The following is a 16,200-nucleotide window of genomic DNA, read 5'->3' on the forward strand; positions in this document are numbered from 1 at the left end:
GTACTCACCCCGCATGCATGAAGATGTACGTGAGGTAACGCCAAGCCTGTGCTCGGAGCTGTGGATGGTAAACCAATGAGTTCTTCAGGTATCGTGGATGGGTTACCTGCAGCACAAACTGGTCCAGCGACACCCCATTATAGAGGAAAAAGGCAACCTGGATGAGAGCATAGCATGAAGAGAGCCTGTTACTAGGTGTGAAACTGCCCAGGAACCCCTCTTGTGCTGACATTTGGAATCCCTATGGAAGTTGTCATCTTTCCTTCTCAGAGAAGGAGGGACATCCCTACGACCAGAGCCAAGCTAGCTCTGCACCATCTCTTACCCCACTTCTGTTCGATTATTTTGTGTTAAATGTTCACAAAATGGTCTCATGGTCTCTGCCCACATTTCCTCGGTGTTAAGCAGGAAGGGTTTGGAGGATTTTAAACTTTAATTCCGATAATAACTCACATACCCACTTGGGGGCTGAGGCAATTCCACATAAGCTGATTTAAAAAAAAAAAAAAAACAACTGTGGTAAAATACACATAAGATAAAATTTACCATCTTATCCATTTTAAGTGTATGGTTCAGTGGTATTAAATACATTCATAATGTGCAACCATCACCAACATCCATTTACAGGATTCTTTTCATCTCGTAAAACTGAAAGAAACTCTATACCCATTAAACATTAATTCCCATTCCCTGCCTCCCAGCCCCCGGCAATCACCATTCTGCTTTCTGTTTCTATGAATTTGACTACTCCAGGGACTGCATATAAGTGGAATCATACAGTATTTGTCTCTTGTGATTGGATTATTTCACTCAGCATAATGTCATCAAGGTATAGCCGTGCTGTAACACATGTCAGAATTTCCTTCCTAATAATCCTCTGTATGTATCTACCACATTTTGTTTATCCATTCATCTGTCAATGGACACTTGGGTTGCTTCCACCTTTTAGCTATTGTGAACAATGCTGCTATGAACATGGGTGTACAAATATCTCTTTGAATCCCTGTTTTCAATTCTTTTGGGTATACACCCAGAAGTGGAACTGCTGGACCATGTAATTCTGTTTAATTTTTTTGAGGAACTGCCATACTGTTTCCCACAGTCGCTGTACCATTTTACCTTCCTACCAACAGTACACAAGGGTTTCAATTTCTTTGAATTCTCACCAACACCTCACATAATTGTTCTTTTTTTTTTTTTTGGCTGCACCGTGTGTCATGCGGAACTTCCCCGACCAGGGATTGAACCTGTGCCCCCTGCAGTGGAAGCGTGGAGTCTTAACCACTGGACCACCGGGTAAGTCCCACATAAGTTAATTTTAAAGATGACTGATGTGTACTTGTTTAAGCCCTAAAAGAGTATTTATTTGAACTATTTTTTCCTGGAACTCTTTTTCTTTCTTTAAATATTATTTATTTATTTGGTTGCGTTGGGTCTTAGTTGCAGCAGGTGGGCTCCTTAGTTGCAGCTCGCCAGCTCCTTAGCTGTGGCATGTGAACTCTTAGTTGCGGCATGTATGTGGGATCTAGTTCCCTGACCAGGGATAAAACCCAGACCCCCTTCACTGGGAGCGTGCCACCAGGGAAGTCCCCTGGAACTCTTTCTAGAATGCATAATTCAAGGCCCTAGGTTCTTAATTTTAAGGATGTCTCAGGTATTGATCTGGGCTATAGGAGTGATGCCTTCTCCAGTAATTGACAGGGGTTTTGCTCCTATACTAAATGGTCCCAAATTCTTGTGTCTGTTGTGTTTCTTTACGACTCAGGTTTGCTTTTACATTTTCTTTTGTCCTCTCCCGCAATGCCTGGGTGTCCGCAATGCCTGGGTGTCAGCACGCTGTTGACCAGGTACTACAACAAGGTTCTTTCTTCCTATTGTTGGTTGGTAGGGGGCCCCTTCTAGTAGCTTCCCACCATGTTCACTCTGTTACGGACTCAGAAAACCAGGTTACTAGAACTATATGTAAAACAAAAACCTTGGGCTTTAGTATAAAGACTCTGAAACAGTTATTTCATCATTTTCCAGTTTCTTCTAGATTGGTGGCTCGAGATTACACAGCTGAGGTTTCTGAAAATCTGAAACCAATCTGGACACAAGATCTGGCTCCTCTGGATGACCTTGGGCAAATTATTTTAATTTACTGGTCCTCAGTTTCCCCATTTGGAAATGGGGATACTAATTCTTACACTTCCACGGTGATCATGAGGTTTAAAAATGATAAAGTACGTGAGGAGCAGGCGTGCACTGAGGGAAGGCAGCTGTAATTAGCGTGTGGCTAAGCCCTCCTGGGCTGAGCCTGGGAATGGCTCAGGCCTCCCAGCAGCTGGATTCCCAGGGCTCTCTGGGAGCCGTTCTGTCCACCTAACACCGTGGGTACAGGTGGCCTGGGAGCAAATACAGCTTCCAAGACAGCTTGTTATTATTGGTCCTCAAATGGAAGTTAATAAATAGACCAACACAGTAAGTGCTTGGAGAACAAGTCCAAGAATATCTCAGAAAAATCACAACTTCCACATGTACTTGGATGAAGCCAGGACAACAGAGGAGCTCTAGCCTGCGGTCCAGATATTATGATTTAGAAAAAAAGAAGAGGGACGCCATGAAGCATAATGATCCTGCAGTTTGATTCGGCAGGAACTTTACAAGAACATATGCAGGGGCGGTAAGTAGGCCCCTGGTTCTGGAAAAGAAACGATGGAGATTATAAAACGCCCAAGGGAAGCCAAGCATCGGTTCGTTCAAGAGCTGGGGTTGGGGGGCCCGCTGGTTCTTGGGCTGAAGAGCCGAAAGCATTCAGAGTTCCTCATACAGGAGCGCTGATTCAGAAGGTGGTACTTTGGATTCTGCTGCATAAGCATGAGACTTTTAGAATAAAAATAGGTATGGATGATTTCCTAAGGGGAGAATGTTCTTGCAAAATACGTGAAGCCCACATCTACCTGTTCATAAACACTCCCTCCCATATGTATTTGTGCAATGCTTTTGTGTTCACAAAGCACCACCTGCCGTTCTCTGGCTCTAAATAGGGGAGTCCTGTGGGAGAAGGAGGGCAGGTCTGGTTGTTCCTACTTTACAGGTGTCCCAGGGGAGCACATGACTCGTCCACGTTACTCACCCCAGGAGGAACTAAAAGAAGGTGTCTTAATGAGTTAGCCTGGCTAAATCCCCCGAATCAATGAACTACTGACATTGTTTTTGCTGCTGTTGGTTTTGGTGGAGGTGGTCACATGGGGATTTTGCTGCACGGCGTATTGCTTAAAGTAATGATCTTTGTAATCTCTCTATGGTCCGGGCGGGGGTTATAACAACACCTGAGTGCCCTGTAACAGGGCCTGACTTGCAGTGACTTGCCCTTCCCCTCGTGATCTCAGATATCCTCTTGACCCTCCAGCAGCCCCTTCCCCACCCTCGTCCTTGCCTCCAGCAGTGTTACTGTGATCATGAACCAGGGCGGTGGGCAGCAGGTGTAGCTGTCGTAGTACCACTTCCGGTCAATCTCCCGGGGCAGGGTCTCGTATGCCACGTGGCGGATCAGTCGCTGGGAGAAGTTCAGCCCCTTCTCCTCCAGCAGGGCCTTGCTGCAGAGCCTGCGGTTGCCCTGCAGGATGGCCTGGCGGAAGCTGTTGGACCGCTTGTTGCTCATCTACACAGGAAACAGGGCAGGGGAGGGGGGTCAGAACCGGAGTCTCAGGGGAGCCCCATCCCGTTTTCCCAGCCAGCACATTCCTTAGACCAACCAGGCCTGATTCTACCTTCCTCTTTCTTCTGTAATAATAGTTAACAAGAAGTTAAATGTAATAGTTAACAAGAAGCAATATTTACTGAGCTCTTATGTGTCAGGGGCTGTTCTAAGCACATCACAGCTTGGCTCATTGATGCAACTAGTCTACCTGCTAGATAAAGACCATAAATATCCCCATTCCACCAGACAGGAGACCAAAGCATAGAGAGTTTTAGGAATCCATCAAGTTCAAACCCAGTAGGGCTCCACAGCCTGTATTCATATCCACTATACCTCCCTTCCACCCACCTGTCCATCATCCATCACAATTTCCTGAGCAACTACTAAGCATCAGGTGTTGCCAGACATGGGGATACAGTGGTGCTCAAGACAGATAAGTAACCAGCAGTAAGTAACAGTTCAAAGTGAAGGCTGCTGCAGGAGCACACAGGAAAGAGTCCAACCCAGTCCCAAGGTAGTCAGGGAGGGCTTCCTGAAGGAGGTGGCATGAATGAGAACTGAAGGATAAGCAGGGGTCAGCATCCTCAGTCCCCGGAACCAGAACCCAAAGCTGTGCTTGTGGAAGGTCATCAGTCCTGAGTGCCTCCAAGGGAACTGTGATGCTCAGGGAGCCCCAGGACTGGCCCCTCCCCAGGCAGAGTCCTGGCTGCCTCACCCAGCGGTCAGCCTGACCCCCAGAGATCAGAGGTGGTCCTACTGACTTCCAGCCTCCCAAGGCCTCTGTTACCTCCCACCCACCCTCCACAACCACACTCTAGACCCTTCCTACGGGGAGATGTCCTAAAGACACAGCTCTCCCAACCCCAGCGCTCACAGTGCCACCCAGGGGCCGCTCTGTGGTTGCTGGGTGGGGATTATCAACATATTCCTGGGACTATGGGCCCAGCAGGGACATCAGGTTAAAACTGAAGGCAGGAGTTCAGACAGGGCTGGGGAGGTGAGCCAGCCCAACCAAGGCACATGGGTTTGAAGCCCTGTCAGGCGGCAGGGAGCTGGGGAGGATCTGGGTTCAGACCAGGCCAGATGGAACAAGCCTCCATCTGCAGTGCCCCGTCCCCTCTCCTGGGTTCTGCACACACCTGAAAAATCTGGCTTAAGCCTCCCCCATCCAGCAGGCCTTCCTGGATGAACGCCTTCCAGCGATGCCCTATTCCCATCCCCTCCATGCCTGCAAAGCTTGGGTCTGGTTCTTAGTGGCTTGGCGGTTCTGTAAATGTGGACGGGACTTGGGGCTCCATGATCACTACAAGCCCAAGATAAGACCATGTCATCAAATTAGTTTGTAGCCATCCTCTCCCCCAATCCCTGGGTGTGTACATGCACATGTGCGTGTACCACACATATACTCACAAACAATACATCTGCAAGACCCGTGGTGGGAAGGAGCTCAGCATAAATACAGGAGAAGCAGTGTGTACACACATACACACTCACCATTCACCTGTGCCCCGATGTGCCTAGAACTGTGCCGGGCACAGCAGCAGCCATGGTCTCTGGCCTCACGGAGCATACAGGAGAGACAGACGCATAAACGGCAGCAAAAGAGGATGTCATCTTCGTTATTTGGTGCGTAGTATTATCCCCACGTTATAAAGACGGGGATGAGAGCTTGGAGAGTGTAAGTAATTTTCTCAAGGACCCACAGTTAGTAAATCACAGAGTCAGGATTCAAATCCAGATTTGCCTGACTCTGGAGCCCATGCTGGCCCATGTGGAGCTTTTGTGCCCATTAGATAAGGGAGCCTCTCCTTTCAGGTGGATGCACCCATTCCAGGCTTTGCTGAACAAAGCCCAGGCCGGATTTCAGTCCCCATTCCTCTCTCTGCCCGGCATCCTTGTGCAGTCCACAACCTGCACACCCATACATGACAACCCTGGCCACTCAGCTGTAATGCAATGTGGTCTGTGCTATAAGACAGGCCTGTGCAAAGCACTGTGGGGGCTCTGGGTAAGGTTGTTTCATTCTGCCTGGGTTGGGGTGGGAAAGGGCTCATAAAGGATGCAGAGGAGTTAACCTGGTGGAAGAACATCAGAGGCAACAAAAACTTTCAAACACGTCTTCTCACTTAATCCTTGCCACAACCCTGAAGAGGGTCTCCTTTGGCTTCATTTTACAAATGGGAAAACCGAGGCTCAGTTTTGCCACTGAGTGGCAAAGGCAGAGCCTGGAGCAGGACCCAGGCCCACCTGACTCCGGCCCCTGAGCTCTCTGCCCTGCCCAGAGCTTCCCTCTCGTGAACCCCTTCTTAGTCTTGGCCTCCGGGGCAGCCCTGCTCACAAGAATCCAGGCTATGGCTGGCTGCTCCAGCTCAGAATTCAAATAGAGAAATCTCGATGGTAACAAGTAATCTGCTGTTGCGAATTCACAAAGACGACTCCACGAACCCCCAGCTGGAGAGAAGCAGCTCCCTGGCCCAGCCATGCCCTCACTCTGCCCTGGGCTGAGCAGGGCATGCAGCAAACACGCTGGCGCTGGGGCTGTGGACGAGCCGATGCAGGCTCAACTCCGTGGCCTGGTCTTTGCTGGCACTGCTGGGTTCCCAGTCACGGGGCTCACCTCCACGGCCCATCCCATGAATCCCAACTGTCCCCAACTCCCCTGCTTATCTGAGCTCTGCACCCCCGCCCTCTAGGAGATCTGCTCCCTGGGTCCACTCTGAACAGCAGGTTTCTTCACCCCTAAAAGCCCTACAGCTGCTCTCTGCAATCACGCTAACCTCTGGGCAAAGGCAGGTCCTTAATCAAGAGGCAATTAAAACAATGCCAAAGCCCATGCATCCACATCAGAGAGCAAACCTGGCACAATGGCAGGTCCTGGCTCCTCCATCACTGATGATTTTGAATTTCAGGAGCCTGGGGACTTCACACCAGTCATTTCATGGGTGACAAGAAGAGAGGCGACTGTTTCCATTTCACCAATAGGGAAACCAAGTGGAGCCTTCCGGCCTCGTGTTCACCCTGCTAGTTCAAGCAGCTTCTACTCATGTGCCATCCACCCCACAGAGGGATGCTTCCTGCTTAACCCCACTGAACCCCACTCCAATCCTGCCATAGTAGCCCCCAGAACAGCACAGCAGTAACTCCAGTGAGGAGGAAGTCCCGACTCCAAGACACCAGACCACCGGGCAGGATTCACGGGCCTCCCGTCTCCAGCCCCTCCGACAACCCAGGACAGCTGCCAGCAGGTCTGATGAGCTCCAGCCTTCACCCATGTGCCCCGTTGCTCCCAAAAGGTCTGCCCTCATCCTCCCAACATCCACTCCTCTCCTGCCAACGATAACCTCCCACCTCCCACTCCCAGTCTTTCGTTTCTGTGGAAATGACCCCACTTCCAGCTCCACGGGTGAGCACTGATTGGTTTGATTCAATCAGCACAACCCACTGACCCAATCTAGGCCAACTGGAGGAAGGAAATCCCAGGCCTCAGGTGGGAGCTACCATTTGAAAAGTCCCTCTCCTCCCCTGCGTGGTGAGGCCTGAGGGCATGAGGGCTGGAACAGCTGCAGCCACTTTGCTGCCACGATGGTAGGATCTGGAATTGCCTGGGGCTTTTTTGAGTAGTGCTGACACTGCAGAAAGCAGAACTGAGAGATAAAGAGAAATTGGGTCCTTGGTGATTTCCTTTCACCTGCTGAAGCCTGGACTTTTTCAATGCTGCAGACCAACAGATCCCATTAATTATCCAAAAGGATCCTCTAAGCCACACCCCCAAACAGGCCTCTCCCAGTGGCGAGGGGCCCAGAGCGCTCACCAGGTTGACAAAATCCTGGTAGCAGATCTGCCCATCGGCATGGCTGTCGGCGAGAGCCAGGAGCACCTCCCTCTTGTGCGGGTCCAGCTTGGAGCTTTGGCTCTCCAGGAGGCTCCGGAACTTACATGTGCTGATGTAGCCCGTGTTCCCAGGGTCAAACTGAGGGAGAAGCACACACAGCAGCGGGGTCAGCAGGGCCCCATCCCCCTCTCCACACTGCCCCGGGTGCCCCATCACCGTCACCACTCACGGCTCCTGTCTCCAGCCCTCTGCTGACAGAGGCCTAGGCGGCATCTGGGATGTTTCCAAGGCCCCCAGGGGAAACATCCAAATAGGGCGGACAACCACTTACAACCCTAGAAGGCCCTGGAGACCTTTGAGATCGCCCAGCGCAACCGTGTGGTGCGTGGAGAAGGGAAACGGAGGTTGAGAGAGGTTATTACTCTCTGCCCTTACTCCTGACCCTGGACAAGGGGAAAGAGGGAATGAAAAGGCGATGAGTAGAGGAAGATGAGGAAATCTGGGGCCTGGGGCAGAGAGACTGAGCGGGGAAGGCACGAGGCCCCGGGCAGCGGGGAGCACAGCCTGGACAGCACTTCCGCATCTGCCTGCCAGCCCCTCTCCCACGCCTGCACCCACGTACACCCCACAACCTGCACACAGGGCTCCCCAAAGACACTGTGCTCTGTTAGGTTGGTTTTTTTGTTTTCTTTATTTTGGGGCCATGCCACGCAGTATGTGGGATCTTGGTTCCCCGACCAGGGATTGAACCCGCTCCCCCTGCATTGGAAGCGTGGAGTCTTAACCACTGGACCACCAGGGAAGTCCCTGGTTGGATTTTTGACGCTGCCCTTTTCCCTCTGCAGCTTTGCACACTTGGGCGCCTCTGCTTAAGACTCCCTCTCTCCCCTCGTCTCCCTGGGAGACTCCGACTCACCCTTCCGACTCCTCAGATGTCCTGCGTCCAGGAAGCCTTCCCCCAACACGTGATCTGCTCCCCCTGCATGTCAGACAGCCCTCTGGCCTCCACCCTGCACTGGCCTCCATTTTCAACTCCTTGCAGGTTGGTGCACAACTTATCCCCAGGGCTTATAGCACAGAGCCCGGCAGAGTCGGCACTCAGTGAAGATTTGTTGGGTGAACAAGTGGATGCTTGGGTGAAAAGACAGGTACCCATTTTCCAAGGAAAGGCTCACAGGTTCAGTTAGAAAAGGGGCTTATTCATCTCCCCCGGAGAAGCACATAACCTTTCTGCCACCCTTCCATCGCCTCTCTTTCCTGGCAGAACCCCCTCAGTGCCCCCGCTCAGCACACACTAACCAGCTCCCAGTTTGCCCAGAGAAGTCCTGTTCACAAACCGCCTCCCCACATGAATTCACTGCCCACGGAGGTGCTGCTGTGGGTTGCTGAGATTTTAAAAGGCAGACAGATGTTGCGGACGTCCGCGTGTGCATGACAAGGGAGCCCGGAAGACCGAACCCACCTTTCCCTCTCTTCTGGATAAGGCCAGTGAAGACTATTTTCGGAAGGCTGATGCTGTGTGCAGCCTGTCTAAGACAATCCAGCAGAAACAGCCAAGAGTCACAAGTCATGACTCCTTCAATTCTCCCCAGAACTCAACGAGAGAGGACATCTCTAATGAGGCCTATTTAAAAATCTGCCTGTGGGGGACTTCCCTGGTGGCGCAGTGGTTGAGAATCTGCCTGCCAATGCAGGGGACACGGGTTCGAGCCCTGGTCTGGGAAGATCCCACATGCCGCGGAGCAACTAGGCCCGTGAGCCACAACTACTGAGCCTGCGCGTCTGGAGCCTGTGCTCCGCAACAAGAGAGGCCGCGACGGTGAGAGGCCCGCGCACCGCGATGAAGAGTGGCCCCCGCTCGCCACAACCAGAGAAAGCCCTCGCACAGAAACGAAGACCCAACACAGCCAAAAATAAATACATAAATAAATAAATAAATAAATAAAATCTGCCTGTGTACCCAATCCTCTACCCAAAATACCAGATTTCAGGGATGACACCTCTTCGGTTCCCACCATCCAGTATTTCAGGAAACTCACCTACCCTCTGTTCCAGAAAGATCTTTACGAGTAAAAACGCCTAATATTTGCTGAGTGTTTTCATTGGGCCAAACAACATACATACCAAGCACTTCATGTAAATATACGATTTCTTTGGCCTCCTACCGCGACCTTATGAGTGGGTCCTATGATTATCTCCATGTCACAGATGAGGAAGTAGAGACACGGGAAAACGAGCACAGAGAGGTTAAGTGACATGTCTGCAAGCGGCAGAGCCAGGATTCCAGACCCGGGCAGCCGGGCACTGCCTCTAACTGCTGGCTGCCGCTGACCGTCAGCCTCCAGGGCCTGCTCTGCTGCTCAGAAGCCAAATGTCAAGGGTCAAAGAGGTGAGTGCAGGCCCCGGGAGTGGAGGGGGCTCCAGCAGCCTCACGGGCCCACTCTACACAGATTTTTAAAGCGGAAAGAGCTCAAACAGCAACAGTTCTGATCTCCTTATAGCTCAGACAGGAAATGACGCCTGGAGTGGCAAAGTGGCGACAGCAGCTAGGGAGGGTCTCCTCCTCTGCCTGGGACCCCTCCCGTCCCCACAGGCTGGCACTGGCTACAGGGACTCACCAGCCTGGCCCCTGCCTGGGCCCACGTGGCCGCCGTACTGGGTGGGCTGACGTGGGGGATGAGAAGCAGCCCGGAGCCCTGGGAAGATCCATCCCCTCCCTAACCCTCCCCTGGTGAGCACGGCAGGGGGCAGGGGGCTGTGCGCACGGCAGGGAACCTCTGCTGCCCAGCCCGGGGGAGGAAGCCAATCCCCGCCCCGGGGGCCCATCCGAGGCTGGGTGGGGGGGCAGTGGGGTGGAGGGGCTGGGATCAGGCAAGGGCCCCTCTCCCTCATTCCAGTTCCAGACAAAGAACCACCTGCTCCCCTGCTCTCCCTCCCCCTCCAGGGCTCCCTGCTGTCGTCCTAGTGACAGGGGCTGCCCTGTGGCTCCTCCCCCTGCCCCCCACCAGGGCCTGCCAGGCCTGCCCCTAGCACATTACAGGCTCCAGACCGCAGAGAAGGAGCTGGAAGCAGGCCGAGCCTCCCTTCTCTGCCAAAACTCTACCTTTCATGCCAGGGCCAGACAGCCCAGACAATGGGGGGGGGGGTCATTGCTACCCTAATAATGAGGCCTCAGGGATGAAGGAGGGGGACTGGGGGAGGGGGTGGGAGAGGAAGGGAGGGGCCAGCTGCCTGTGCTCCACAGATGTACACGGGACACCTTCCAACCACCACCCCGAACACCTGGGAAGATGAGGGCAAGAGCCCCGGCTGACAGGGGGCAGGGGGCACGGGGCGGCGGGGGGGGTGGGTGGGTAGTGCAGAGAGAGGGAGCGAGGGGGAAACAAAAAGAAACACACAGAGAGGATTCGTGCAGAGGCGGAGAGAGGTGGGTACCACTGCCCTGACGGAGCTTCTAAAGGAGGCTGCGAGGAGCAGAGCAAAATCCCACTCTGCTCTCAGCCACTTAGCAGTTCGTGTAACTTAGGGGAAACACCTCGAGCCATAACTGCCTCGGCCTCATTCATCGAGCAGGGGCGAGCGTGCCCTCGGGGTGCGGTGGGCTGAAGCAAACGCAGGGCTGTGCTCTCCGGGGCCCAGGGCCGCCCGCACTCAGTGTCCGGCCCCACTGGCCTCATTCGGAGCGAGGAGGGAGCAGCCCGGCCATGGAGGCTTGGCCGACCCTCCTGGACACCGTTCCCGCCTTTGGGCCTCCTCAAGGGCAGCTTTGGGGACAGGATCACACAAGCACCGTGGTTTGGAGCTTTGGGGGAAACAACCCCTACAAATGCAATTTCCTTGTCAGTAATGTACTGAAGGCCCCGAAGCTCCCCGTCCTGGGTGCTCCATGACCCGGATTCACCCACTTTGGACGGAGGGGGGGGCTCGTGGGATGAGGTCTAGACTGGGTGGGTTGGAGACAACCTGACCGGGGTTGGTCTGGGGGTGGCGGGGCAGCGGGAGGAATGGGACTGAACAGCCGCAGGCAGGCGCCCCTTGGGGATCCAGGAGCATCCTTGCAGCTGCCTCCCCAGCGCTGTGCAGGGCCGGGTGCGTGCGTGCGTGCGTGCGTGCGTGCGTGCGTGTGTGTGTGAGTGAAGGGGGAGCCACGTCCACATTCAGCCTGCGTGGAGGCTGCTGGCGCAGAAGAGGAGGAAAACACAAAGTGACGAGTGACCCTCCCACAGCTCCCGCCCACCTGCCTTGGCCTTGAAAAGAGCTTCGAGACTCCAGGGGCGCTTAATCCCACCAGCACCCAGCCCTCTGGCCCCTTAATCCTCTAGGTCGCCGGTTCTCCCCACCCCCGGCGCCCCACGCATGCTCTGCCATATATATATCCCATCTCCCACCCTGGGCCCCCTCCTGGCTCACTTATGACCTTGGATACAAAAAGGACCCACCGGATTCTCTCTGTATTGTTGCCACCTAGGGCTCTTCCCCTCCTCTGGGGCAAGGAGTTGGGGGAGAGTTCTGGAAGGAACCCCGGCCCCAGCTGCCTGTGCCATCTTGGGCAGACCATTAACCACACTGCCTTACTTTCCCCATCCACCATGTGGTAGGAACTCTCCCTTCTTGGGGCGATGTAAGGTGGTCCGTCCCCAGCCCTGCATACCTAAGCATAACATACGCAAATGGGGGCTAGGGAAAGAGACATCCACAACCCACACAGCCCATGGGGGCAGCTGATCTTCAATTCTGCATCCTTGCTCGGTCAAAGGGCTGACGGGAAATTTGGAATCAGGATGAGGCAGCTCATATTGGCGGGGGGGCGGGGGGGGGAGGTCTGTGCTGTAGGAAGGACCTGGTGACATTGGAAAGAAGGACAGCAGGTCAGGAAATTATAAGTCATGATCCAGGAGAGCTGGAAGGAACCTCAGTGGTTTTCAAACTGCTCTGCAGAGTTCTAGGGGCTGGGGGACTTCTGAAGCCCAGCGAGGCGGGGAGGGGGTTGCCGAGCGGCCCCATTCTGAGTTGTTTTCTGCATTGGCCTTCTGCATACCACCTGGTGGAACAGCAACAAGATAGTGGCTGTGTATGCAGAATACGCGCCAGGTATCAGGCGCTACCTCATTGAAACCTCAGGTCACCCTCCTCTGTCCTGGTTTGTCTGGGACAGTCCTGGCTTCTTACACCTATTGTCTGAGCATGACTTTTTTTTTTTTTTTTTTTTTTTGGCTGCGCCTGCGCAGCTTGAGGGATCTTAATTCCCTGACCGGGGATCAAACCCATGCCCCCTGCAGTGGAAGCACAGAGTCCTAACCACTGGACCGCCAGGGAAGTCCCTGAGCATGATTATTAACAGTGCCCCTTTCACCCTCAAAATCGTCCCAATTTGGATAATAAATTATGTGGTCCCCCCATTTAAACCTCACAACAACCCTACGAGGTAGGTGCTATTTTACATGGGAGAAAAATGAGGCACCAAGAGCAGAGTTGCCCAAGTTTGAAGAGCTGGTAATTGATGCAGGTAGACTCACATCCAAGTGGCCGGGCCCAGAGCTTGCACTCTCCCATCATTAGGATGCTGTGGCTGAAAAGGGTTCGAGAGACCCCAGTTCAGTCCTCCCATTCGTTCATTTAACAAATACTTGCTAAGGATCGACTACGTGTCTGGCATCACACTCGCTTTATGGACGGGGAAACAGGTGCAGAGAGCAAAAGAAACTAGTTCAAGGTCACAGAGCAAGTTAGTGGTCAAGATGGAAATAGTTCAGGGTTCCTCCATAGTGGTTAGCAGGTCCAGCATTGCTCTTCCTTGTTTTTCTTTGTCCTGTTCTGTCATATGAAATATAACTGGCTCAGGGTTTCCCAGTGTGTGTTTTGTGGAACACCAGGCCCAAGACGGTGCATGAAATAAGGGTGCTGTGGTTCCAGAAGTTTGGGAAACCCTTTTGGAAGGGCGTGATGTATAAAACCATATTAAAGGTCCTTCAAGATCTTACAGTGGAGAATCCTGTCTGATTTTTTTCAGCCCAGCATTTCCCAAACTTACTGGGTCTTTGATCATAATATTTTTTCACAGTAACACTCCATGGGACACAATCTGGGGAAAATGCATGAATCATAGTAGAGTTACTTTTCCCTTTTGTGAAACCAGGCCCCTTTGTCAGTGTTTCTGAACCAGCCTTTCGCCTCCATCTCATGAGTGGCACAGGCCCTCGAGGCAGCTGACACTTTATTTGGAGTCCTCCCAGCCAAGTTAGAAGTCTGCCGGATCCAGGCCCCAGCCAGAGGGTTGAGGAGGGTGCCAGGCCCCGGGAGTGGCCGAGGAGGAAGTGACTGGCCTAATGGGCTGAGCTGAGCTTCCAGGGAACCAAGCCCGCAGGGTCTGGGATCTGCCTGCTCAGCACCCAGGACAGCAGCGCCACTTCTCCCCACCCCCCTGCCGCAGGCCCAAGAGCCCGGCCAAGGCTTCGGAATCCACCCAGCAGCAGCAAAGCAGAAGAGAAAGAAGAAAGGAACACGTCTATTTTATAGCTCTTATGTTATGTGTGATCTGCACCAACTCATTTCCAGGACAATTACATGTCTGATCCCTTCTCTCTCCCAGGGGGACCTCTCCCTCTCCTTCATCTCGAGAGGTCCACGTCCTCAGTGAGGGGTGTGGGAGCCCAAAGGTGGCACCTGAGGAGCCATCCTGGTGCAGACCTCTCACGCCTGGAACATCGGGACCTGGAGTCTAAGGAAGCCTCCCATCTCAGGCCCCACTGTCCCCTCTCTGTCCACTGAGACAGAATAAGCCCTGGGAAAGGACCACATGGTGTGCGTGCTGGGGCAGAGGAGGGTGCAGGCAACTGCCCCTCCCCACTTAGGGGGTTACCATGGCTCATCTGCTGGTCCCCGCATCATCACCCGGCTTCCGAGCACAGCAGAATTAACGAGGCTGCCCAGGGGTTTCCAGCTCAGGAGAGCTGTCCCCATCCAACAGCCGGAGCCCACCAGGGAACTCAGGCCCATTCAGGGATATTTACAGCCCCATAAATCAGGCCCAGGCCTGCAGCTGCTGAGGTCAGGAGGCGAGGTTAGGGGAGTAGCAGATTTCTCTAGCACTTCTGCCTTGCAAATGAAGATGCTAATTCGCCCCATACAGAAAACCACCTCACACCATCCCCTGACTTTTCCCCCAGACCTGAAATACTCATTGGCACAAATATTTGATTGCTCTTATTCTCACATCAGCCCTAGAGTATAAGTGTGATTAGTCCCATTTAACAGATATGGAAACTGAGGCACACAGAGACGAACGACTTGTCCAGAGGCACTTCAGTGAGTAGAACAGGGTACCATCGGGCCTGCTTTCAGCTGAAGCCAGGAGTGGATTTATAAAGACCTCAAGCCTCCCTGGGAAGGAGAGAGACCAGTTCCTAAAAGCCAGGTTCTGACCCCTCCGGCTCTCCAGTCTCCCCACATGGAGGCACGAGGGGCTCTGGTGCTCCCCTGGGATTTGGCCAGGCATCTGACAGCTGGGGAAGCTTCACCAATTCGAGGATTCCCAGTTACATTATTTCTGTTCTTCCAGCTGCCACCCCAGGGGTCCAGGGGAGGGAGCTCATCCCTCTCAAGGGGCTTCTCCCAGAAGCTCCAAGTCAGGCTCCTGAACATCCCCCCCATAAGTCAAAGAGCTGAACCCCAGGATCTGAGGTTGGCAGGCTGATTAGGAAGCTAGAACACCCTTCCCTCAGTAGAGAAGCGGAGGACATCCTGGCCTGAATCCAGGCTGAGCCACTGGACAATTGGCAAATTTCCAGAAAACTACCCAGCCCTCTCTCTCTCTCAACACCTGGGCCGTGAGGAGAAGAAGAGCTCTCAGTCTTTCCCCGTAACACAGAAAGCTGGGGTCAAGTGGGGGCCGCCTCTTTCCTCCAGGCCCTGCCCATCTCCACCCTGAGAGAGAGCCTCCTGGAAGACCCTGCTTTTCCCCCTTCAAACCACAGAAGGCTTTGGAGGCACACAGACTCTGAGGGGGCAGCTGGGGGCTGTGACTCAGAGGCAGGCCCCTTGGGTGCCAGGAGCAGATGTAACACCTGTGCTGACTCGCCCAGGTCCAACCGTCAAGGCCACCTGGGGACTGAAGCCCAGTCAGGGCCATAAAGGCAGGAGTCCCAGGGGAGCTGCAGGCAGGGAGAGGTGGGAGCAGGTTCGAGCAGGGAGGGGTCTTAATCTGCCCCATCCCACCCCCTTCAGCCTAAACCCATTTCCTCCTGCTCCTTCTCCTGGAAGCCACCAAGGGATCCCTCTGGTTCCCCAGAAAAGAGAGATCCAGGGAGAAGGAGGGGAGTGGGACACAGACCTCTGACCAGGAGCAGGGTGGGCAGGATAAAGGGTCACCAAACTGGTTCACCTCCTGCGGCCCGCTGCCTGTTTCAGAAGCCACCTAGAAGCCTTGTGTGGAAACATACCCAGGAGCCTCGTGTACAAACACACACAAACCCCTCTGCAGAGGGTCCTTGTTTGCTTTGTGTCTTTGGGCAATCCCCGTCCCCTTGGGCCTCAGTCTCCTCCTTGTAAAGAGGAGATAGCACCACTCACTTTGCAGGGCTATTGAGAGATAAAAACAAGACAAGGACGCATGTGCACACAGCTGAAGCTCGATGTTTGCTCCCTCAGAGGAATACTTTCCGACTCAAACCTGTACCTTGCTTTAAAA

At 53.6% G+C, this 16,200-nt stretch overlaps 1 protein-coding gene across 3 annotated transcripts in view; it reads right to left on the reverse strand.

The window, feature by feature from the left end:
- RHBDL3 (rhomboid like 3) overlaps positions 1-16,200 on the reverse strand; it is a 49,794-nt gene that overhangs the window by 25,258 nt on the left and 8,336 nt on the right. For 2 of the 3 annotated variants that reach the window (XM_082370926.1, XM_082370925.1), the window contains 3 exons: positions 7,494-7,652; positions 3,419-3,643; positions 9-157 (listed from right to left, as the gene is read on the reverse strand). In XM_082370926.1, coding sequence (XP_082227052.1) covers positions 9-157; positions 3,419-3,643; positions 7,494-7,652 — 533 coding nt within the window. The remainder of the gene's footprint in view (positions 1-8; positions 158-3,418; positions 3,644-7,493; positions 7,653-16,200) is intronic. The other variant, XM_082370927.1, reaches the window with a different exon arrangement.

This window comes from Balaenoptera borealis, assembly GCF_965194805.1.
Source record: "Balaenoptera borealis genome assembly, chromosome: 20".
Taxonomy (NCBI): domain Eukaryota; kingdom Metazoa; phylum Chordata; class Mammalia; order Artiodactyla; family Balaenopteridae; genus Balaenoptera; species Balaenoptera borealis.